At 40.8% G+C, this 23,379-nt stretch overlaps 1 protein-coding gene across 1 annotated transcript in view; it reads right to left on the bottom strand.

The window, feature by feature from the left end:
• The window catches only part of LOC123513377 (serine/threonine-protein kinase par-1-like), a 203,349-nt gene that overhangs the window by 31,141 nt on the left and 148,829 nt on the right, over positions 1 to 23,379 (bottom strand). The window contains exon 4 of the mRNA XM_045270494.1: positions 3,392 to 3,518. Within this exon, the coding sequence (XP_045126429.1) occupies positions 3,392 to 3,518 (127 nt within the window). The remainder of the gene's footprint in view (positions 1 to 3,391; positions 3,519 to 23,379) is intronic.

Raw genomic sequence — 23,379 nt, 5'->3', positions numbered from 1 at the left:
TCCTTTTCATAGCTTTCTCTTGTTTTCTCTTCCCTTTACTCGCCTCCCCTTACCTTCTCTTACTTTCCCTCGCCTTTCATTGCCTTTCTATAGCTTTCTCTTCTCTTTTCTTGCTTTCACTCGCCTTCCCTTGCCCTTTCTTACCTCTCATCACCTTCCTTCGTCTTCCTTCGCCTTCCCTCACTTCCACTCGCCTTTCCTCGCCTTCCCTCGGCTTTCCTCGCCTCACATCAGCTCACGAGATAGTCACCGTCACCACTATCTGAGGAGTGGTTAACCACTCGTCTCCTCAACATTATTGTCTTTTGTACCCCTCGATTTTTGTTAGTGTGTGTGTGTGTTTCTTGGGTTTCAGTTGATCGGTGAGTGTTTTGTTTTTCTTATGTTGTCGTTATCATATTTTCTATTCCATTTTCTTTTTCTCTTTTTCCTTCTCTTCATCTTCTGCCTCCATCTCTTTCTCTTTCGTCTTCTTCTCCTTCTTCTTCTTCTTCTCCTTCTCCTTCTTCTTCTCCACCTCATCCACCTCCTCCTCCTCCTCCTCTCCATGACACTTGCGGTTCGTAAAACTTGATATATGCAGATTCTTTTTCACATTAATCCTCGTTTCTCGTAAAAATCTCCTCCTGCTCCTCCTCCTCCTCCTCCTGTCCTGGCGTGTCACTGATGGCTACCTGTCCGTCACGTGGGTCCAGGTGTGGGCGTCGCAGCAAGGTTTACCCAGGACTCGTTTCACTGTTTGTCCTTGAAAGTCTGCTAATGAGATGTTGAATTTCATGTCCTCCCTTTTCGAGGCATTACAATAAAGCCGCTCGTGTTTATTATTCATGTTTTTTTTTCTAATTTTCGTTGTTTGTGGTGGTGGTAGTAGTGGTGTTTGTTGTTGGTGGTGTTGTTGTTTTTGTTTTTGTAGTAGTAGTAGTAGTAGTAGTAGTAGTAGTAGTAGTAGTAGTAGTAGTAGTAGTAATAGTAGTAATAGTAGTAGAGCGAAAGTGAAAGTAATGTTTAAAATCGCTCTAAAGTTTGCATACGTGACTCTTGACAATATTGACAAAGAAATTAAACACAGCATCAAATCCCAATAGATCTACCTCTAAAATAACAATACTGAAGTGGAAGTAATGCTGATATCGCAGTGTTTTAATATACGTAAGAATTCCTCGCAGCATAAAACAAGAAGAACTAAACACACGCATCAGAAACTCAGTATATAGAACCTTGAAATAATGAGTAAGAGAATATGGTATAGAAAATAAGAGAATCCGAGGAGAATAAATAAATAAATAAAAACAAGATTCCAAATTGCCTATAAAACCTAAAGGGCAAAAATATGAAGGTCTTGTTTATAAATGTAATCAAGTCCCATTTCAAGAACCTGTTCGTTATAAAACATGATAAAAAGGAGAAATAAAAAACACTAGAACGGGATTTTCATGCGTCACAGGGAGGTGGAGATAAATGAGCAATGAATGGCAACAAGACGGAGTAGGTGAGTCAGTGTCGATGGATGTTACCAGAGTTATCTTTCCTTCTCTGAGAACCCGCTCGTGTGTTGCCCTCTGTCCTTGTCTCGCGATTCCCTCTCCTGTTTCTGATAAGGTGAAGATTAAGCCTTTCCTACCTTTTTATTCACTTTTTTTTTTCTGTCTGTCTTCTATTTTTTTGTGAGAGAGAGAGAGAGAGAGAGAGAGAGTTGGTCTTCCATGTTCTCGATAAGATAATTTTGTTTTCCTTATCTTATTTTTTTGTAAAGAGAGGAAAGGAAGGAAAGAGGAAAGGTTAGGAAAGAAATAATGAGAAAGGAGTTTTTTCTTCAGATATTATAGTTTAATTTTTTTTCAATTGTGGAGAGAGAGAGAGAGAGAGAGAGAGAGAGAGAGAGAGATGTTCCACTTGTACCCACTTTTATATTTTTTAGTAAGAAGGAGAAGCAGAAGGAGAGGGAGAGGGGAAGAGGGAGTGGGAGAGGGCTAGAGGTGCTTCGTGGTTCCTGTAGCGGGTGATAACTTGACCGGCAGAGAAGAAGAGAGGCAGGACACGTGAGAACAGATGATAAGAGGTGATAGAATGTAGACTGAGGTTATGTTGTTGCTACGTGTGTGTTTCACTGTTTGATCTGCTGCAGTCTCTGACGAGACAGCCAGACGTTTACCCTACGGAACGAGCTCAAAACTCATTATTTCCGATCTTCGGATAGGTCTGAGACCAGGCACACACCACACACCGGGACAACAAGGTCACAACTCCTCGATTTACATCCCGTACCTACTCACTGCTAGGTGAACAGGGGCTACACGTGAAAGGAAACACCCAAATATCTCCACCCGGCGGGGGAATCGAACCCCGGTCCTCTGGCTTGTAAAGCCAGCGCTCTAACCACCGAGCGTGTGTGTGTGTGTGTGTGTGTGTGTGTTGAGATCAGTTAATATCTTTCTATCTGTGGATGAACTTATTAGTGGCTGTATAAAACGAGAAAGGAAAGGAAAAATGAAGTAACTAAGAAAGGAAAGAAGGAAGGAAGAGAAGGAATATGTAATGCTCTCTCTCTCTCTCTCTCTCTCTCTCTCTCTCTCATCCATATAAATTGAGGGTAGGATTAATGCAGTCATAACCGCGGCCCAAGATGCAGGTCTGGAGGGGAAGCAAGACTAATAAGGTGTGCTCTCCCTCTCCTTCATTAGTCGAGTGCTCTTTTCATCCCTTGTGTGGCCTTCCCCTGCAGAGATTCCCAACACTAGTACTGGGTTTGTTACACGAGACTCCACGTACCCAAGTCCCGTCTCGTCTTCTGAAACGCGTTGCTGTCTCGCCACGACTATTTTCAAAGGCCACGGAGATGATCAGCCGGGTTCTCTAGACTGTTTCTTCTGTTGATGATGGAGTGATCTTGCTAATATCACTAGAAACATAAAAGTCTTGAACATATTTGAACAAGAGCCGTTTCGTATGCTCTTTTTACTATTTTCAAAGGCCACAGAGATGATTAGCGTGGTTTCCAAACTGATTCTTATGTTGATATGAAATAATCTCTTTAATATTACTAGAAATATAAAAGTGTTGAACATATTTGAACTAGAGCCGTTTCGTATGCTCTTTCGATTTTTATTTCAAAGGCAAGTTAATGAATAGATAAACAAAAAAATAAAGAGAAACGAAATTAAATTAAAGAAGATTAAAGTAAGGACATTAGATTACACACACACACACACACACACACACACACACACACACACACACACACACACACACACACACACACAACCTCTATCCACACCCCACACAAAAAAAAAAATAATCACATGTAAGGGAATCGAACCCGTGACATGGCCATTACCACCCAGGAACTTTACCACTGAGCTATGGTGGAATAGCAAACATAGGGAACACTTACCCACGTAGTCAGGAGTGCCCAGAATCTCGCGCACTTCCCTTCCCGGTGTGAGAAGACGCGAGATCTCGAAGTCACACAGCTTGACATCACAGTCCGGGAACTCCCCCATCAACACAAGGTTCTGCGGCTGTGGAGAAGAGAGAGAGTGAGTGAGTGGTTGAGGCAGAGAGAGAGAGAGAGAGAGAGAGAGAGAGAGAGAGAGAGAGAGAGAGAGAGAGAGTGGAGAGGTAAGCCATGTTGTGCAGGGTGTGAATGAGAGAGATGAGTGGTTGAAGCAGAGAGAGAGAGTGGAGAGAGAGAGAGAGAGAGAGAGAGAGAGAGAGAGAGAGAGAGAGAGAGAGAGAGAGAGAGAGAGACAGAATAAAGTAAATACAGTAATAGAGTTAAAGCAAAATAGAGTCAGTCAGATTAATTATGAGTAATACATTGAATTTACCTCCATAAAAAGAGGAAATATGTAACAAAAACTTAATGTCACCAAATATAAACAAATATAATTACGGGGCATTTAAAAACACGATAAGGTCCACTATCAGGTTAAAAAGGGTTCAATAATGGCCCTAACAAGCTCACCCACACTTGTAGCCCGTGAAGGAACGAAGGAAAGGAAGGAAGACAATAAATAAGAGGAATTTCTGCTTCTGTATGTTCTTTTCCTTTTATTTTCATTTATTTCTTGTTTATTTTATTTTTCTTAAATATTTTTTCTCTTCCATCCTTTACTAATACTACAACTATAGCCTATCCTCCTCCTCCTCCTCCTCCTCCTCCTCCTCCTCCTCCTCCTCCTCCTCCTCCGTTCGTCTTCGTCAAGGTACAAGTTCGTGGAATAATAATTGAGTTTTTTTTTCCCTCCATTATGTAACTTGTCTTTTGTTTACGTTGTGTGTGTGTGTGTGTGTGTGTGTGTGTGTGTGTGTGTGTGTGTGTGTGTGTGTGTGTGTGTATGCAACGAGTTTCTCATGCTCAAAGTATATAAGATTGAATGAACGATTAGCCCAGAGAGAGAGAGAGAGAGAGAGAGAGAGAGAGAGAGAGAGAGAGATGAGAAACTAAAGCTAGAAGGTAAATTTAAGAGAAAATAAAGAAGAGAATAAAGAGAAAGAAATTAAAAAGGAAGAAAGAAAGGATAGGAAGAGAAAGAAAACGATGATAAAGAAAAAATATTATGAAAACACTAAAGGATAGTCGCCAAACTGAATAGTGAAGAAGGATACTAACAATATACACACACACACACACACACACACACACACACACACACACACACACACACACACACACACACAGAGAGAGAGAGAGAGAGAGAGAGAGAGAGAGAGAGAGAGAGAGAGAGAGAGAGAGAGAGAGAGAGAGAGAGAGAGAGAATGACAGTTTAGGGGACATCTGCGTATCTGCTCTCCTTTTCCTCCTCCTCTGGTTCATATCTAGAGAGAGAGAGAGAGAGATAGATAGAGAGAGAGAGAGAGAGAGAGAGAGAGAGAGAGAGAGAGAGAGAGAGAGACGAGGAGAGAAAGAAAATATCTGCACTCAAGTCACTCTCTCTCTCTCTCTCTCTCTCTCTCTCTCATTATGCTCCCTATCCAAACATTTTTCACGCTTTTCTATCTTCATTTTCTCCTTATTCCATTTTCATCATGTCTTCTCTTCCTCCCGTTTTCTCTCCTCCTTATTATGGAATTCATCATTTCTTGTCTTTCTTCTTTTATTCTGTACATTTATTTCAATTTGCATTTTACTTTTTTCCTTTATTTATTTATTTTTTTCAATTGTTTCTAATCTCAAATTTTTTTCTTAATAAATTGATGGATTTTTTTACCTTTGATTTTTTTGTTGTTTTTGTCTTTATTTTTTTCTATTTATCTATATTTTCATTGAGTCCTTACCGCGATTTTGCCTTTATCTTCTTTTCTTTATCTATATTCTTCTTTTTCAATCGTTTTTACTGTTCTTTTTTTTCATGTTGCTTGATATTTCTAACGAGTTCTTGTCTTTCTTTTTTCTATTTTTTTTCTTTTTCCTGCGAGTTTTTACAGTGATTTTTTTTATTTCCCAGTCTGTTTTTTCTCGATTTCTCGGCATTTGTAGTTATTCTTTCTATTTGGTTTTGCTCTCTAATATTTTGCAACTGCTTATTTACTTTACAGTTCTTTTTATATCCATTATCTCCTCCATTTATCAACGTTTAGTGAATTGCTTATCTATTCATTCATTTATATTTATTCCTTCTATATCTATTTTCATTTATTCTATTCTATTTTGTTTTATTGAATTTCTATATTTTATTTATCTTTTTTCTACTTCCAATCTCTCTTCCATTTAACAAGGTTCAGTTGATTTGTTTATTTATTCATTAATTTTATTTCTTCTATATCCGTATTTTCATTTACTTTATTTTATTTTATTCTGTTTCATTTAATTTCATAGATTTTTTTTTCTATTTCCAAAGTCTTTTCTATTTTTACAACGTTCACTGAATTGTTTACTTATTCATTTACTTTCATTTTTTTCGTTGATATCTGTATTTTTTCATTTACTTTATATTTTATTCTAATTTCTATAGCTTATTTATCTTCTTTCTACTTCCAATCTCTATTCCATTTAATAACGTTCAGTGTATTATTTATCTATTCATTTATTTACATCCATTTCATCTATATCCGTATTTTTATTTACTTTATTTCATTTTATTCTATTTCATTTAATTTCTGTAGTCTATCTTTTTTCCTTCTTCCAATCTCTCTCCCATCTAGTAACATACAATACAACGATTTTCCACCTGCCTCACTTTTTCTTCCCGTCAGTGTAAGAGGAACGTATGTTTAGTTTAATCCCCGAGACGAATTGGATCCTCTTGAGGTGGCATTGGACCGTGTATGGCGCGCAATCTGAGGCCGGAAAATCGTGGCTTACTTAATCAAATCCTGAAGCAGAGGTCACGTTATCCTCTCCATCCTCGCCTCCTTTGCTGTTTGTTCATGCTGCTCCTCCTCCTCCGCCTCATGCCCTCCACTATGCTTTATTCTTAGTCTCTCTTTATGCTTGTTTTTATTTTTAACGTAGTTGTATTTCATTTATTCGACTTCACTTTCATGCATAAGCACACGAGTTTTTTGAAGGGCAAGTCCGAAATTGTAAGTGTGTTTTTATATCACTAATGTACTAAGAACTCTGCATTCAAAACATACGAACACGACAAAACAGAGTGAAGATTATGCACAAGAAGCCAAGTACATGTCCACCTACATCTCCTATCAATGACTTTACCTATTAATCTAAAACTTCCTATTAACTCTACATTAAACCTATTCCAGTCATGTACTAATGCATTTATGAACCAATTTACGTCTATCTCTCTTTTGAATAAGCTTAAACCCGCTGCTTGTACTTCTATCCTGAGTATATGAAGTGCTTGAGTGTGGTAGAGAACGAAAGGGGTGGAGGTCAGACTTTGCAGTGTTGAGGTCAAAGAACATAGGAAAGGAAATTATTGTGGCTGTAAGAGTCAGTGGTGAGAAGACAAGGTGGGAAAAAGGTACAGGTTCCAGAAAGAACAATGAGAGAGAGAGAGAGAGAGAGAGAGAGAGAGAGAGAGAGAGAGAGAGAGAGAGAGAGAGAGAGAGAGCTAGGGCGGCTAAACATTCACTGCAGGGTTGATAAGAAGTAAAATTGAATCGTGTGTCAGTCAGATCACTTCAGTTCAGTTTATCGCGCAGGCCAGAAACGCTTTGCTTTCTCACCACGATTATTCTCAAAGGCCCTCGGAGATGATTTGCGGAGTTTTCAAGAGCGTTTTTCTTTTAATATTAGAGATACTTTGTTAATCTGTCACTAGAACCATGAAAACGTATACTTTAAAACCGCAGTCCCTTCAGTTATAGCCTTTTTTGCAAGTTTGTGTGGCGGAAACGTAATTGAGACTAATGCTGTGATGCCCGAATTCTGAAACGCTTTGCTCTATCATCATCAACACATTCCTCAGGCTCCAGTTGAAGATACTTGTGTTTTTAAGAGTATTTTTGCGGTTCTGGTGATGGATTGCCAAGATTTCTAGTTTATCATAAGGGAAAAAACTGTCTTGAAAAACCGGTTAGTTATCTCTGTGGCCTTGGAAAATTGTCGTGATGAGAGAACAAGGCGTTTCTGAATATGGCCGTAGGTTCGTATTCTCAAACACTTCTGCTCATCACCTCCACTATTTCAGCAGGCTTTATTTGAATGTACACGAGTTTTTATCAGTGTTTTTTACGATTCTAGAGGCAGTGACAAACTTTCTTCATCATTAACTGGAGAAACACTCTTGAAATCCTCGCTAATCATCTATAGTGGCCTTGGAAATTTGTCGTGGTGAGAGAGCAAGGCGTTTCTGAATATGATAAAGACTAAAGGCGTTCCATAGACAAGAGACATCCCCAGCAAGGGTCTGGGTGCTGAAGAGTGAGAGCAGGCTGGTGTCAGGCCTCCCACGCAGGTCGTCCCTTAGTTATTCAAGGACCGTATGGGAGGCGAGGCACTTTGTAGTGTAAGAGGGTCGTTCACAGTTTTCCAGGGTCGTTCGGGGTCGTTTAGGATCGTTCGGGGGTCGTGCAGGGTCCGTCTTGAGGTCGTCTTCTTTTCTACTTCACAGGTTTACTTGCTCCTCCCTCTCACTCTAGTCTCCGGTCACTCCCACTCCCTCCCCGCCCACTCCTCGCTCATTCCTTACTCACTCCCCTACCCTTGACCTTCTCCTCTGTACTCCCACATGTCCATTCCTTCAAGGTTAGGTTCTGAACACACACACACACACACACACACACACACACACAAGTTCTTATCGCCACCACCACGCCCCTTCCTCCTTTCCTCCCATCCTCCCTTCCTCCTCTGTTCCCTCTGAGTCCCTTCACAATGAAATGAATAGCTGCGTATTGCTTCAAGGGGGAGTCAAGGCCGAGCAGGAGGGAATGATAGGTAATTCTGCGTCACTTCATGTCCGTAAATACACATGTGCGATTTTTTTTTATGCATGCTTGAGTGTGTGTCATAATTTGTTTTCTTAAGGAGTGCTGTCATATATTTTACTTCGTTTTTCTTCCTTTCATTGATAGTGAAGGGGAAGAATAAAGGGAAGGGCATAATAACCATACTAGGACTACTGAAAGGAAGTTATAAAGTAGTGGGGTGAATATTTCAAGTTAGAATGATGTTCCTTGGATAATTAATTGCTAAAGAAGTTTGATTGTGTGTCTTTTAAATCCATAGTTGTAAAGAAGAGACCAGGATCGATGGAGAATGCCTTTATAAGAGAGAAAAGAGACCAAGTCATTGAATAATAAAGGGTTTGGTAGAGACAGAAGAAGACATAGATGATGATGAAGAATAAGATGAATAAGAAAAATAAAGAAATTGAAAAAGAACAACAAAAGAAGAATAAGAAGTAGAAGAAGAATGAAGTACAAGAATAATAACAAAAACAAAAGGAAGAATGAAGAACAAGAACAATTATAACAAGAAAATAAATAAAGAAAAACAACAGCAACAAAAAAGAAGAATGAAGAACAAGAACAATTATAAGAAGAAGAAGAAGAAGAAGAAGAAGAAGAAGAAGAGGAAAAGTAGACGAAGGAAAAAAGACGAAGAAAGAGAAGAAAGAGAGGAAAAGAAGGAAGAACCACCAAAAAACATCAAGGAAAGAAAAGAAAAATAACAAAACGAAAAGAATTTACAAAAGAATCAATATTCTTAAACCACTTAACAAACGACCCTTCATCCCATTGACTCTGATAGCACACTGACTCCTATCGTGACCCTGACCTCCTCACCTAACCTCACCTCACCTGCCTCCATTTAGCGTGAAATAATTAGACGACAAGACCGGTCACAGATTCGCTCCGGAGTGTGTGGCGGTCATTCATAAAGGTGCGAGGCGGTGTGTGACTGTGGCCCGTAATCAGAAACACTTTGCTCTCTTACCACGATAATCTTCCAAGGCCACAGACAACGAGCATTTTTTCAAGACAGTTTTTCTTTTTAATTAACCAGAAATGTTGCAAATTCATCACCCGAACCTTAAATTAGCCTTAAAAAACACGAGTATCTTCAACTAGAGCCTTTGGAAAGTAGTGAGGGAGAGAGAGTAAAGCGTTTTAGAATACATACCTGTGCTTGAAGGTGGGGGTTGGGTGGGGGCAGGGTGAGGCAGCAGGAGAGGGCACAAGGGCGTGAAGGAACCAGCTAGTGTGAGTCAAGGTCCTATTAGGGAGTTCTAGCATGTTTAGTTTGCCTTTTGTCGTCCTGTTTTGCACTAAGTATTTTTTTTTTCGAGTTTCTGTATGACTACTCCAGTTGTGTGTGTGTGTGTGTGTGTGTGTGTGTGTGTGTGTGTGTGTGTGTGTGTGTGTGTGTGTGTGTGATTGAAAATAGAGGTGGAGGAAATTTGAACAGAAAATGAGTGTCTTTTGCTTTCTCATTTTGCAAGGAAGGTTTATTCTTTGACGAGTTTCTGAATGAGTTGATTTTTTTTCTTTACAATGGGAAAGAAACAGAATATAAGTCGAACGAGGAAATTGAGCGGTTTTTTTTTTTTCTCATCTAGCAGGGATTATTTTTATTTATTTCCTTACGAGTTTCCGAATAAATTTTACATCGTCTCTCAAATAGAAGAAAAAAAAAAGGCAGAAAGAAACAATAGAGCAAGAAAAAGAGAAATATAAAAATGGAGGTAAATGAATGTTTTTATTTATGTAAAAGGGGAAGCTGGATAAAGGCAAAAAATATACAAAAAAGGCCCACTTACTAAAAGGAACCGAAAACTCAAATGAACGATAGAAATTTTGGTCCCATTAACTTACTTTTTATCTATTTCATGAAGTGTTATTCTTAATGCCCCTTAGTGTCAGAGTGAATCACTTAGTCTTCCATTATTTTCAGGTAGGAGGAGGAGGAGAAGGAGGAGGAGAAGAAGACACAAGAGGAGGAAGAGAAGGAGAATGACAGAGAGGAGAAGAGTAAGTACAATGCTGTCTGTTTGTTTGCCTGTTCTTTCCTTCATTGTCTTCCTTCTTTAGTTTACATTCTAGTTTTTCTTTGTGTGTGTATCGTTGGTTTTCCTGTGTATGTATCTTTCCTTCAGTCGAGATGAAAATATATAGAGAAAAGCAGGTATTATCTCACTCCCTCCATTTCACTATTATATCACGAATTGGTTAAATAAATGTAAAAACTAGTCACGGAGAATGCTCAGAAGATACAACGTTAGGAATAAAAATATATGTAAACATCTCCATTTTTAATACAGCAATCAAAGGTTTTACCAATGAATAAGGTGATAAAAGTAAATAATCTTGAGGAACTGAGTGCATGGCGTTATCAAAAGATGGAGGAGTAGGAGGAGGAGGAGAAGAGGAAGAAGAAGAAGGAGATAAGAGGAGACAGAGGAAGAGGAGGAGAGAAGAAAGAGAAGGAGGCGTGTGAAATGTGCCATCCACTCTTTAAGCACGTTCTTCCCCCTACTCCTCCCCTCTCCTTCCTTCCCGCAGACAATGAGTAAAAGGGGAAAAGTGAAGTTACTCACGTAGGAGGGAGGAAGGGAAGGAGAGAGGAAGGGAAGAAGAGAGGAGAGAGAGAGAGAGGATGGAAGGGAGGATGGGAGAGAGTGAAGGTCATCATTGCAACAAACTTAATAGTAATAGATAATGGAAATCGTAATAACTGGATTTCGTGCATATTTTAGTGTATTGATGTACCGTTCTAATAAAAATGGTTGGCTGTTTTACTAACCAAAAATTTGTGCTTGCTTACTTTTGATGGTTTTGTGAAGGGAATTAAATTGGTTGTAATTTTTTGGGGAGATGAAAAGAGAAAGAAGACGTGACGTAGAAAGCATGAGAAAAAATAAAGACCCTACTTAACTGCCAGTCCCCATGCAGGTCCAAGAGAGTGAGTTAGCCAAAAGACAGGGATATCTCAAGGTGAAGTTAGGAACCCACACTCTTTTTTTTTTTTCCTATACTGATTTCTTTTTCCTTTTTTTCCTAATCTAATAGTGGAAAACTGGACAATTGCAACAGATAGAGTAAAAAAAAAAAAGAAGAAGAAAAAGAAGAGAATGAAGAAGAAAAAAAAAGAAACGGTTACCAGAAGGACAAAAGGAAAACAACCATTCGTAATCAGTGGAAGAGAAAAAAAAAGATGAAGAAAAAGAAGAAAGAGGAGGAATAATAAAAATAAAAGAGGAGGAAGACGAAGAATAGAGATAAAACATTACAGGAAGAAAAAAAATAAAAAGAGAACAAAAAAATATAAGAAAAATAAGGAAGAGCAAGGAAAGGAGGACGAAGAGGACGAATAAGAGAAGCAAAATTAAAGAAGAGGAGAAAAAAAAGAGAGAAAAAAAAGAGAATAACAGCAACAACAGTAACTAGAGACGATAACAAACAATAGCACCAGACGAACTCTCCCCACACACACACACACACACACACACGTTCCCCAACATAGCCATTAGCCGTCAGCAGAACACATGGCTTGGCTACCTGAAGAAGGGTCTCTATACATGGGAAATCTACTGTTTAAGGGCTTCAAGTTGTCTGCCGGGGACTATAAACCCCTTCCAGTGTTCGTTTAACCTCCTCACCAGTCTGACCCTTAGCTACTGGTTCTTATCGGAGGCTGTAAGGTCAAGAAGGTCACCCATAGAGGACCGTTTCTGTCCCTCCATAGCCCACATACTCGTCAGGATACCACGTGGTTTATTTTGTTGTCAAGGGGTACATACACAACGTTCTCATTAGGTTAGGTTGGGCTGGGTTAGTTCAGGGTGGGTTGGGTTGGTTTGGGTTATGTTGGGTTGGGTTGGGTTGCGTTGGGTTGGGTTGGATTGAGTTAGGTTAGGTTGGGTTGGGTTGGATTGGATTGGGTTAGGTTAGGTTGGGTTGGGTTGGGTTGGATTGGGTTAGGTTGGGTTGCGTTGGGTTGGTTTAGGTTAGGTTAGGTTAGGTTTGGTTGGGTTGGGTTGGGTTGGGTTGGATTGGGTTAGGTTGGGTTGCGTTGGGTTGGGTTAGGTTAGGTTAGGCTGGGTTAGGTTGGGTTAGGTTTGGTGGCTCTAGATGAGGTTACACGTTTCATTAAGAGTGGTTATATGGTTCTAATGAGAGATTAACAAAATTTCTTGGTTATTGATATGAGAAACACTCTTAGGAACCTGATTGTTCATCTCTATGGGCTTCGAAATTAGTCGTAGTGAGAGAGCAAAGGGTTTCTGAATACTGCCCTAAGAGACACAGTGCTATTTAAGAATCCAAAGGTGATATGCAGGAGTTTAGTCTACAATAATGAGTCGCTTCACTAAACACACGGTTCCTGGAGTACCTGACGAGGGGATGTGATTGGGTAGACAAGGGTAGGCAGTAGTAGTGATGGTGATGGTGGTGGTGGTGGTGGTGGTGGTGGTGGTGGTGGTGCGAGGGAAAGTGTAGTAGTTGTCGTGGTGATGGTGGTGGTGGTAGTGATGGTGGTGATGAATGCTCTAGTCGATGCCATGGACCTTCCTCATCAAGTGACCATACACACACACACACACACACACACACACACACACACACACACACACACACACACACACACACACGGACCCTTGGGTGGTCACACATATAGCACACACACAGACACAGAGAGAGAGAGAGAGAGAGAGAGAGAGAGAGAGAGACACACACTTGTAAATATTGTAGAGAAATAGATTGTAGTACCCTTAGAATAGGTAGCACACGACAGTGCCCTTGGGTACATGTTATTTACTGAAGTTATGTTTAAATAAAAAATAAAAAAGAGAGAGAGAGAGAGAGAGAGAGAGAGAAAAAACAAAGAAAATCAAAACCAGACAACTTTAATCACATTGTTATTACTTCCACCATACCCTCCACTACCACTACCTCTCTCTCTCCCATCCCCCACCACCCCTTTCCTCCACTTCCCCCACCACCCTTCCCTCCACCCCTGCAATTCCTCCTCCACCCTGCCAAGTCGCTGTCTTCCACTTAGACTAGCATACATTTTGACAAGTTTGGCAGAAGACTGATGCTGCCGCCACATACTGCATTAATGCCCCGGTACTGGTGAACAAGGAGGAGGAGGAGGAGGAGGAGGAGGAGGAGGAGGAGGAGGAGGAGGAGGAGGAGGAGGAGGAGGAGGAGGAGGAGGAGGAGGAGGAGGAGGAGGAGAAGGAGGAGGAAGAGGAAGAGGAGGAGGAGGTTTGCATCACGTACGCCACTTCTTCATTAACATTAGTCACATACCTGAAAGTAAAAAGGAGGAGGAGGAGGAGGAGGAGGAGGAGGAGGAGGAGGAGGAAGGGGAGGAAGAGGAGAAGAAAGAAGAGAAGGAAGAGAAAAACAAGACAAAAACCAATAAAAGAAAACCAGAAATATAAAAATAAACATGAAAAAGATAAAAGTAAAGTGAAGAGAAAGAGCGAGAAAAAAAGAGGCAGGATTAAAAGAAAAACCGGAAACTGCAGGTAAAGAAAACGGGAAGAGCCAAACCTCCCACGTGGCGATCGTAATCAGAGGCTCAGGTGATGCCCGAGTGATGGCCAGGTAGCACGACGGTCTCCCTCTTGGCCCGGAGTATTCTGTTCCCCGCCTCACTCGATTAGAAAACTGGACGCCACATTTTCTCTCCCGCGAGGTAAGCAGGAGAAGAGGCGCCGCTTCCTTAATGGGCCGCTAAATGCCTCCCTCATGAACGCGGTGTCGGGAGCTTTCTGGGTCATGACCGCGAGCTGTGGCGTTGTGGACTCGTATTCTCAAAAACTTCTGTGCCTTACTTCCACTATTTCAAAAGGCTTTATTTGAATTTACACATGTTTTTTAAGGTATTTTTTATTTTTGTAGAGACGGAGTGACAGGTTTTCTGTATCATTAACTAACGAAACGTTCTTGGAAACCTCTCTTTATCATCTCTGTGGCCTATTCTAACACTTCTGTGTCTTACTTCCAATACTATTTCAAGAGGCTCTGCTTAAACTGACGCGAGTTTTTGAGGTGTTGTTACGTTTGTAGAGGTAGAATGATAAAAATTTCTGCGTTACCAACTTGAGAAACACTCTTGAAAACCTCGCTTATCATCTCTGTGGCCTTGGAACACAGTCGCGGTGAGATAAAAAAAAAAAAAAGCGTTTTTCAAAATGTTATCTACGTTTCTGGAGGCAGAGGGACAAAATTTCTGCATTATTAACAGAAGAAACACTCTTGAAAACATGGCTTATCATCTCTGAGGCCTTGGGAAACAGTCGTGGCTTCGTGGCGTTGCGATACGGAGAAGTCTCGAAGGAGCCTTGTTAACAGACGTGGGTGGGTGTGACTAACATTGAGCATTTTAAACTTCCTCGTGATTGACTTGCATGAAAATTCAATGGGTATTTTACGTCCCCAGTTTTTATGTGGTCTGCGAGGATGTGGTTGCCTTCCCTACCTGCACGAGGGAGGCGGGGCGAGGCGCGGGGAGAATGGGAGAGACAGAAGGGGGTGGAAGAGGCGGGGAGGGACTAAACGGGCGGGGTTGGGCGGTGCTTAGTGTCTCAGTGGCGTGTCATTTTACGTCCCACATAGAGTTGATAGTGCAGGAATGTCATGAATTTTGTACCTGTCGTTTCATTTATAGAGGGACTACTGTGGAAGGTGGTGGTAATAGTGGTGGTGGTGGTAGTGGTAGTAGTGGTGGTGGTAGTGGTGGTTGTGGAATGTTGTGGTGGTGGTGGTATTGGTAGTAGTAGTGGTGGTAGTGGTAGAAGGTGGTGGTAGTGGTAGTTGGTAGTAGTGGTGGTGGTGGTGGTAGTGCTTGTAGTGTTAGTGTTAGTGGTAATAGTGGTAGTGGCTCTGATCGTGGTAGTGGCTATAGTAGTGGTGGTAATGGTGGTAGTGGTAGAGGTGATGGTAGTGGAGGTGGTGGTAGTGGTAGTAGTGGTGGTGAAGGTGGAAGACAAAGTGGTAGTAATTCTCCTTCACCTTCAGAATGCAAACTTGGTGCTTGTTGTTTGTCTTGCTTGTTTCTAAGGTCGTTGTGTGTGTGTGTGTGTGTGTGTGTGTGTGTGTGTGTGTGTGTGTGTTTCCTCGCCACGTGCATTTGTTAGTTGGTCTGTGTGTGTTATTTGGGTCAAGGAAATGGTACCCAGTTACACTTTCTTCATTTTTAACTGTGGCCTTTTACTTCAAGAGTCTTCAGCGAATTCTAGAGCAAAGAGATCGAGGTTAGAGTGTTAGGATCAAACGCGCTCCTCCTCCTCCTCGTCCTCTTTCTTCTCCTCCTCCTCATCTTCCACCTCCTCCTCCTCCTTCTCCTCCTCCTCCTCCTCTTAGTGTTCTCTCATTCTTACTTTCTTCCTCTTTCCTTTCTCCTTAAAATTTTTGTTTACTTCTCCTTTTCTTTATCATTTCCTTTTATTTGTCTCTTATTTTCACTCGTCTTTATCTCACCCTTCCATATCACTTTTCTCTTTACAATTTGACTATTTTTCCTTTTCACATTCTTCTTATTCCATTCGATTTCACTTATTTCATCTCGTGTCCATTCCAGCCTCATCTTCTCCCCCTTTCCATCCCTCTTCCCCATCACTCTACCCTTCCAGTTACCCACGAAGCATTACCTCAGCATCCCATCTCCCATCACTTACCCATTAGCAAAATTAACGTCCTGTCAACCCACTAAGATAAGTAGAAAAAAAAAAAAATGGGAGGTTGTCATATCTTGGTTCCGTTTTCTCTCGTGTTCACTTCCTCCGCACCACACAAAGGAACACAGAGGAAGGGCAAACAGTGTCGCGTGTCCTTATAGGGATAGAATCTTGCCTTTTACTCTGTGTCTTTTGGTATTTACATGTTTTTTTTCTGTGTGTGTGTGTGTGTGTGTGTGTGTGTGTGTGTGTGTGTGTGTGTGTGTGTGTGAGAGAGAGAGAGAGAGAGAGAGAGAGAGAGAGAGAGAGAGATGAAAAGATACGTAGTTTGCAGTCTGGTCTGGAGAAAGTAAGGAGGAGTAAGGGCGGGACTGTCTGGCGAGGCTGGGACGGGCGGGGGCGGGCGGGGACTGGCAGGGTAGGAGAGCAGCGGGGCCGGGTCGGGGCGGGGGCGGGGCGGGGCGGGAGAGGCGGCTGGAGTGACACACAAACTCCCACGCTAATTACTACGCCCTGCAGCGCCGCGTGGAGTGAAGTGGAGTTGAAGGTCATGCTTAGTGGTTATCTATTTATTTATTTTGATTTTTATAGCATTAATTGAGGTGCGTAAAGCGTTATTATTATTATTATTATTATTATTATTATTATTATTATTATCATTATTATTATTATTTCTTATTTTCCTATTGTTTTTCTTATCATTTACTCGTTGTTGTTGTTGTTGTTGTTGTTGATTTTATAGTTGTTCATCTTATTGTTATTTTTTTCGTCATTATTTTTTTTTGTTATCTTCATCCATGTTTTCTTTTATCGTGTTTTTTTTTTTTTTCATTTTTTTTATTTTCAGTTTTCTAAAAGTTATCCATTTCTTTTTTCTTTCGTTTCTCATTCTTTTGTGTTTTATTTTAGCATTTAGAGTTGTTTTCTTTTTTTTAAGAGGGACACTGGCCAAGGCAAGAGAGAGAGAGAGAGAGAGAGAGAGAGAGAGAGAGAGAGAGAGAGAGAGAGAGAGAAAAGAGATAAAAATGAGATCCAATGAGATTCCAAACTCCACAAATATTCAAAATCTTAACCAGACTTTACTTCCCTCTAATCCACGCCTCCTCCAGTCACATCCAATTCAACCATCCTTCATCCTTCCCTCCTATCCACGCCTCCTCCAGACACATCCCCTCTCAACCATCCTTCATCCTTCCCTTCTATCCACGTCTCCAAGTCACATCCCCTTCAATCCTTCCCTCTTATCCACGTCTCCAAGTCACATCCCCCTCAATCATCCCTCTTCCCTCCCTGTTGAACGGCTGCCCTGTGCCTCGGTAAAAGTGCAAATAAAGAGGTACGGATGAGCCAAAATCCTGAGGTGTGATAAGCCCCCCTGACGCAGCCGCCGCCCTCATGCAGATGGCGTGGCGAGATACATTGTTTATGGTCGCTAGTGTTTAGGGCTTCTGGCTCCTGTTGACTCGACACTTTCTTCTTTTTTTTTTTTTCTTTTCATGTTTTTTTTTTTTTTCGTTCTGGTTGGTTTTATCTTTTGTCTTTTTTTTTTTTTTTTGGTATTTTTTGTGGTGATGGTTAAACGATGCTACTGTTTGTGTTGTTTTTGTTGTTACTACTGGTGTTGCTACTGCTGATACTACTACTACTACTATTACTACTACTACTACTACTACTACTACTACTACTACTACTACTACTACTACTCTTATAAAATTCCGGTGATAGGTTTTTTACTACTTGTCACTGATCAGTACTACACACACACACACACACACACACACACACACACACACACACACACACACACACACACACACACACACACAGTCTCCACGCACTCTGTTGCTAAGGCTTCTCCTCCCACGGCTGCACAAGGCGTGGGTGAGCGTTTTCGAAGTACCACCAATCCTTCTCCTCCTCCTCCCCCTCCTCCTCCTCCTCCTTCTCTTCTTCTTGTTCTTGTTCTTGTTCTTGTTCTTCTTTTTCTTTTTTTTCTTCTTAGTTCACAGGAGGTAAAAGTCAACAGGCTAAATCTCTCTCTCTCTCTCTCTCTCTCTCTCTCTCTCTCTCTCTCTCTCTCTCTCTCTCTCTCTCTCTCTCTCTCTCTCTCTCTCTCTCTCTCTCTCTCTCTCTCTCTCTCTCTCTCTCTCTCTCTCTCTCTCTCTCTCTCTTTTTGGTGGTATATCTTATGACTTTTGCTTATGTATTGTTTTCTTTCTTTCTCTTTCTATTTATATCTATCTATCTATCTATCTATCTATCTTTCTTTCTCTCCTATCTATCTGTTTGTCTGTCTGTCTGTCTGTCCGTCTTTTTCTTTCTTTCTTTCTTTCTTTCTTTCTTTCTTTCTCTCCTATCTATCTGTCCGTCTGTCTGTCTGCCCGTCTTTTTCTTTCTTTCTTACTTTCTTTCTTTCTCCTTGTCTTACTTGTCTTCATTGCACAGCTAATGACCGGAAAATAAGGCAATAAATAACAAGAAATGGCAATAATAGTTGTATATATTATTCTTCAAGCGCCAAGGGTGAGTTATGGAGCCTTTCAATATTTATGAGGACTGGAAAGTGACCACCGACAAGTGTGTAATCGATTGTAACTCTTATTTGGTTTCGCAGTATCGATATTTATTAGATTTTTCCTCTTTTTATTTTTATACCATGTGGACTTTTCACTGGAATTTATGGGCTAAAGGGGATACTTTTTGTGGTACCTCCTATCTCAAAGCCCACCCGCTAGGAAACTGTTGCCCAGAGTGAGGAAGCCCAACCTACACTCGGACCGTGGACAGGATTCGAACCCGTGCGCTTGGAGACCCCTCGGACCCCAAAGCACGCATGGATCCACTGTACCACGGCGGTTGATTCTCTTCAGCTATTTCTTTCCTTCAGTTTTTTGTTATTATTTTTTTTTCTTGTTATTTAGCACATAAGAGCATTTGTAGTTAACCCTTTCAATACTGAGACGCATTTTCTTCCTTGATTTTGGGTATGATTAGACGATTTTATTTGCATTAGGAAGGGTCTATGGAGGTCAAAAGATTAATGGCCAGAGTCTTTACTATTCTAATCCCAACATATGTTTCGGAAGCTGTATAGAATCACTAAATAATAACCAAAAATAAATATGAAAACGCATCCTGGTACTGAAGAGATTAAGTAAACTGCACAAGGCCGGTCGAAAAGCCAGGATTTTTACAAAGAATTCTATACTTAGTCGATTTATTTGCCCTTAGTAACTCTTTAGGATTTTTACAACGAATTATATACCTAGTCGATTTATTTTACTTCAGTTACGTCACTTTCTTTACTAAACTAATATAAATACCCTTGGAAATAGTAAGCAAACAGACCTTATAAGTAAACAGCACACGTAATAACACTGATTAATTGATTGTCTATTGATAGCTGCTTCTATGAAAGGCACTAATGAAATACTTCTGTGAAAGATAACATTAATGCCAGTGATGGTAGAGAGGTCATTACGGAAGCGAATAATGCAAACAGTCTGAGGGAAAAATGTGTAGTTTGTTGCGTTGGTGTGAATGAAGTTGCCTCCTTATGTCACGTAGCGTCACCTCAGTAAAGCGACACTTCATGCTTTGGTTGGGTTAGGTTAGGCTGGATAGGTTAGGTTAGGTTTGGTTTGGTTAGGTTAAGTTAAGATTAAGATTAAGGTTAGGTTAAGGTTAAATTAGCTTAGTTCATACTTAGGTAAACTTAGAACGGAGCTGCAGTAGAATCATCTGTCGCAGCAAACAATACTTTAGCTGTGCACTAAAGTAAAAAGAAAATAAAAAGAAGAACTTGTTTATTGTGTTTTTAATGTTATAACTCTTGTGGTATTTGTGATTCACGTTAATGACTGATCACTTCACGTTAATCTCTTACCAACAGTCATGAAGCTGTTTTTTCTACCTATATTTGATCATTCATATGTAAAGCAATTATCCGCATTATGGTATCCAGTCATCTAAATTTCCAAACACTCTCTATTAGATCACTTCGCATCCCTCTGAAGGACTGAAGAGATTTTATTTTTTGTCCCAGTCATCTGAATTTCCAAACACTCTCTATTAGATCACTTCTCATCCCTCTGAAAACTGAAGAGATTTTATTTTTTGTCCTCAGCAATAAAAAAAAAAAAAAAAAAAATAGTTGAAACTCTAAACTGCTTACATGTCTACTCTTTTTTTTCCCTTTTTTTCCTTCAAGTCCATGTCAAGATTCCAAATACTGAGAAGAAGAATGTATAAATGAGCATTGGATTCTGTTTGTTTACATTCTCCCTCGGCGACCCTTTTTGTTGGTTTGGGAAGAGGCGAAGAGACGAGAGAGGGAGGGGGGAAAGGGAGGGAGAGGAAGAACGGGAGAGGAATGGGAGGGAGAGTGGGACGGTTTAGGATTTCTGTATCTATTTGTTCTTAATGGCCTGTTGTTCTGGCGTCCCTTGCCATACCACCCCCTCTTCCCTCAGTCCCTCTCTTCCCCCTTATCCATCACCCCAACTCTCTCTCTCTCTCTCTCTCTCTCTCTCTCTCTCTCTCTTTCTGCCCACATTATTTCAGGTTTCTCTTTAATGCATTCCATCTTCAATTTATAGGTTTGTTTGATTATCTCTCTCTCTCTCTCTCTCTCTCTCTCTCTCTCTCTCTCTCTCTCTCTCTCTCTCTCTCTTTTATTTATCTATAATTTTCATCGTTGCTTTATGTATTTTGTTTTTCTTACAAGTGTTTATTCCTGCTTCCCTATTCCTCTTCAGTACTGGGTCATATTTCTTACCAAGAGTTTTGTGTATGATTGGAAAATTTTGTTAACATTAGGAAGGAACTATGGAGCCCAGAAAATTGATGGCCAGAGTCTTTACTATTTTAACTCCCACATAAGTTTCTGAAGCTGTATAAAATCACCAAATAGTAAGCAGAATTAGTATAAGAATGTCGTGGTACTGAAAGGGATAACTCCTTCACAGATACTTCATTTCTCTTTAAAAATGTTTCGTTTTCTTTGTGTATTAATTAGCATTTCCCTTATCTTCGTTCCTTCATAGAGTAACATTCCTTAAACATGCACTCGTTACTCCATTACTAGTACACAACCCTTAGAAATACTGGCTTTTTTTCATTTATCTGCTTGCTATTTCTTACTTTTTTTCATACGGTAAGTCTCCTTCCTCACCGCACTCCTTAAAGACATTCACCACATCGTAACTACTGTACTCTCCTTAATAATGCTACCTTTTCCTCATATATCTACCTAATCCTCACATTTTCATTTTTCCCACACAGTAACACTTCTTTCTTACTCTGGTAAACTCTAAAGCTCCCTGCCTGCTTCTGTATTTCCAACTTCCTATAACTTGACTTCATTTAAGAGGGAGGTTTCAAGACACTTATACCTTTCATTTGGCTTACTCTTTCGGACCTGGAATGGGACTGGCAATTTAGTGGGCCCTTTTTCTTTTATCTTGTGTTGCCCTTAGCCACCAGCTTCTTTCTCTTACATGAAAAAAAAAAATCCCTTGAAAATAGAGTAACATAGAGTAACGACTATATCTTCTCTTTATCTATTTATCTACCTTCCAATCTTCACATCTTCACTCTCCCACACATTCTTCCCTTACCAGATCATTTACACATCCTCACCACCTAGTAACTCATCCCACATCCCTCCTTCTCCTTCTTCACCTTCTCCTCCTCCTCTACCACCTTTCCACTTTTTTGTACCGCCCAGTAAATCTGTCCCCGTCACACCCTCGTCTCCCTTCTCGAGTACTTAAAAAAGGCATGAATTATCGACCTCTTCAGGAATCTCCATCGCTTTAGCCCCAGTAAGTGACCACCCCTGTCGATGGTTCCTTCTCCCTTCGTCCCTGCCCGCGTCCCTTCTTCTCTAGTTTGGACGGTAGAGCTTTAATTTGAAGGAGCAGAGAAGGAAACACAGTGCGGTTGATTTGAGAGAGAGAGAGAGAGAGAGAGAGAGAGAGAGAGAGAGAGAGAGAGAGAGAGAGAGAGAGAGAGAGAGAATGGAGGGATGTTATTGTGAGGAGGAGCTTAAATGGGATATGATATGGTTAGGCTAATGGAGGTGTATGTTATGGAGAAGGAGGAGGAGGAAGAGGAGGAGGTAGGAGGAAGAGGAGGAGGAGGAGGAGGAGGAGGAGGAGGAGGAGGAGGAGGAGGAGGAGGAGGAGGAGGAGGAGAAAGATAAACAACTGATGCCGTTCATGAAAATTGCGTTCTTAGTAAAATTTTCAATGGAAGCAGAGAGAGAGAGAGAGAGAGAGAGAGAGAGAGAGAGAGAGAGAGAGAGAGAGTATAAGTTTGTAAAGTTTGTGCAAAATGCTACGCCAGTCCCAATTTTGTTTACCTTAAATATATCGTAGCAAAATCTGACCCACTTTTCGAACGAGAGAATAATATATCAATGGAGGAAAGCGAGAGAAAAAGAGAGAGGATTATTCTTTCAACCTGAAGGAAAGGAGGAGGAAAGCAGAGATATAAGAATGAGATGATGGAGGAAAGGAGGAAGAATAAGGAAGTAGGCGAGGAAGATGGAAATTCAGGGTAGACGTGGTGATATGTAAAGGTGAAAGAAATGGTTTAAGAAGAAGAAAGAGAGTGAGAGCTAGTAAGGAGAGGCAAGAAGATCATAAACACTCACACACACTCACTCCTCTCACTCAAAACAGTATGAACCACTTGTCGTCCTATCCTAACTCTCACTCCCTCTCCCCCCTTCCCTCACTTCCCCTCTCCCTCTCTTATCTCTCCCTGCCCCGCCTCTCACCTCTCACACACCTCTCACTCAACTCTCCCACTAAGGACAACACTCAAAACTCACAAAAATATCAGTTTTTAGCCCCTCTCACTCACCTCTCTCTTAAGGTTCTCCTCTCCTGACGGTTTTTACAAGTAATCTAACACTGCGCCAGGTAATAAAGGTTAATTAGCATACAGAGAAAGGTAAAGGGAGAGTCACGGTGCAATAATACCTGTAAGAACACACCTGCCATTAGCATTATTCATATCAACGTTAAGTTAATGCATTTGCTATAATAATATTTACTGCCTGAGTTTATTTATCACTTCATTAGCATATTTGGTGGCTGGCACACCGCAATATTTCTCGAGTGGACGCATACTAGGTAGGTGCACACACACACACACACACACACACACACACACACACACACACACACAAATATCTTTTAACTGTGCCACTACTCCTACGCGCCTTTCTTAAACCCCATCCCTTCTCTCTCTCTCTCTCTCTCTCTCTCTCTCTCTCTCTCTCTCTCTCTCTCTCTCTCTCTCTCTCTCTCTCTCTACCGGACAAGCGTGT

The sequence above is a fragment of the Portunus trituberculatus genome, chromosome 36, assembly GCF_017591435.1.
Source record: "Portunus trituberculatus isolate SZX2019 chromosome 36, ASM1759143v1, whole genome shotgun sequence".
NCBI classification, from domain to species: domain Eukaryota; kingdom Metazoa; phylum Arthropoda; class Malacostraca; order Decapoda; family Portunidae; genus Portunus; species Portunus trituberculatus.
This window is presented reverse-complemented; position numbering and strand designations above follow the sequence as displayed.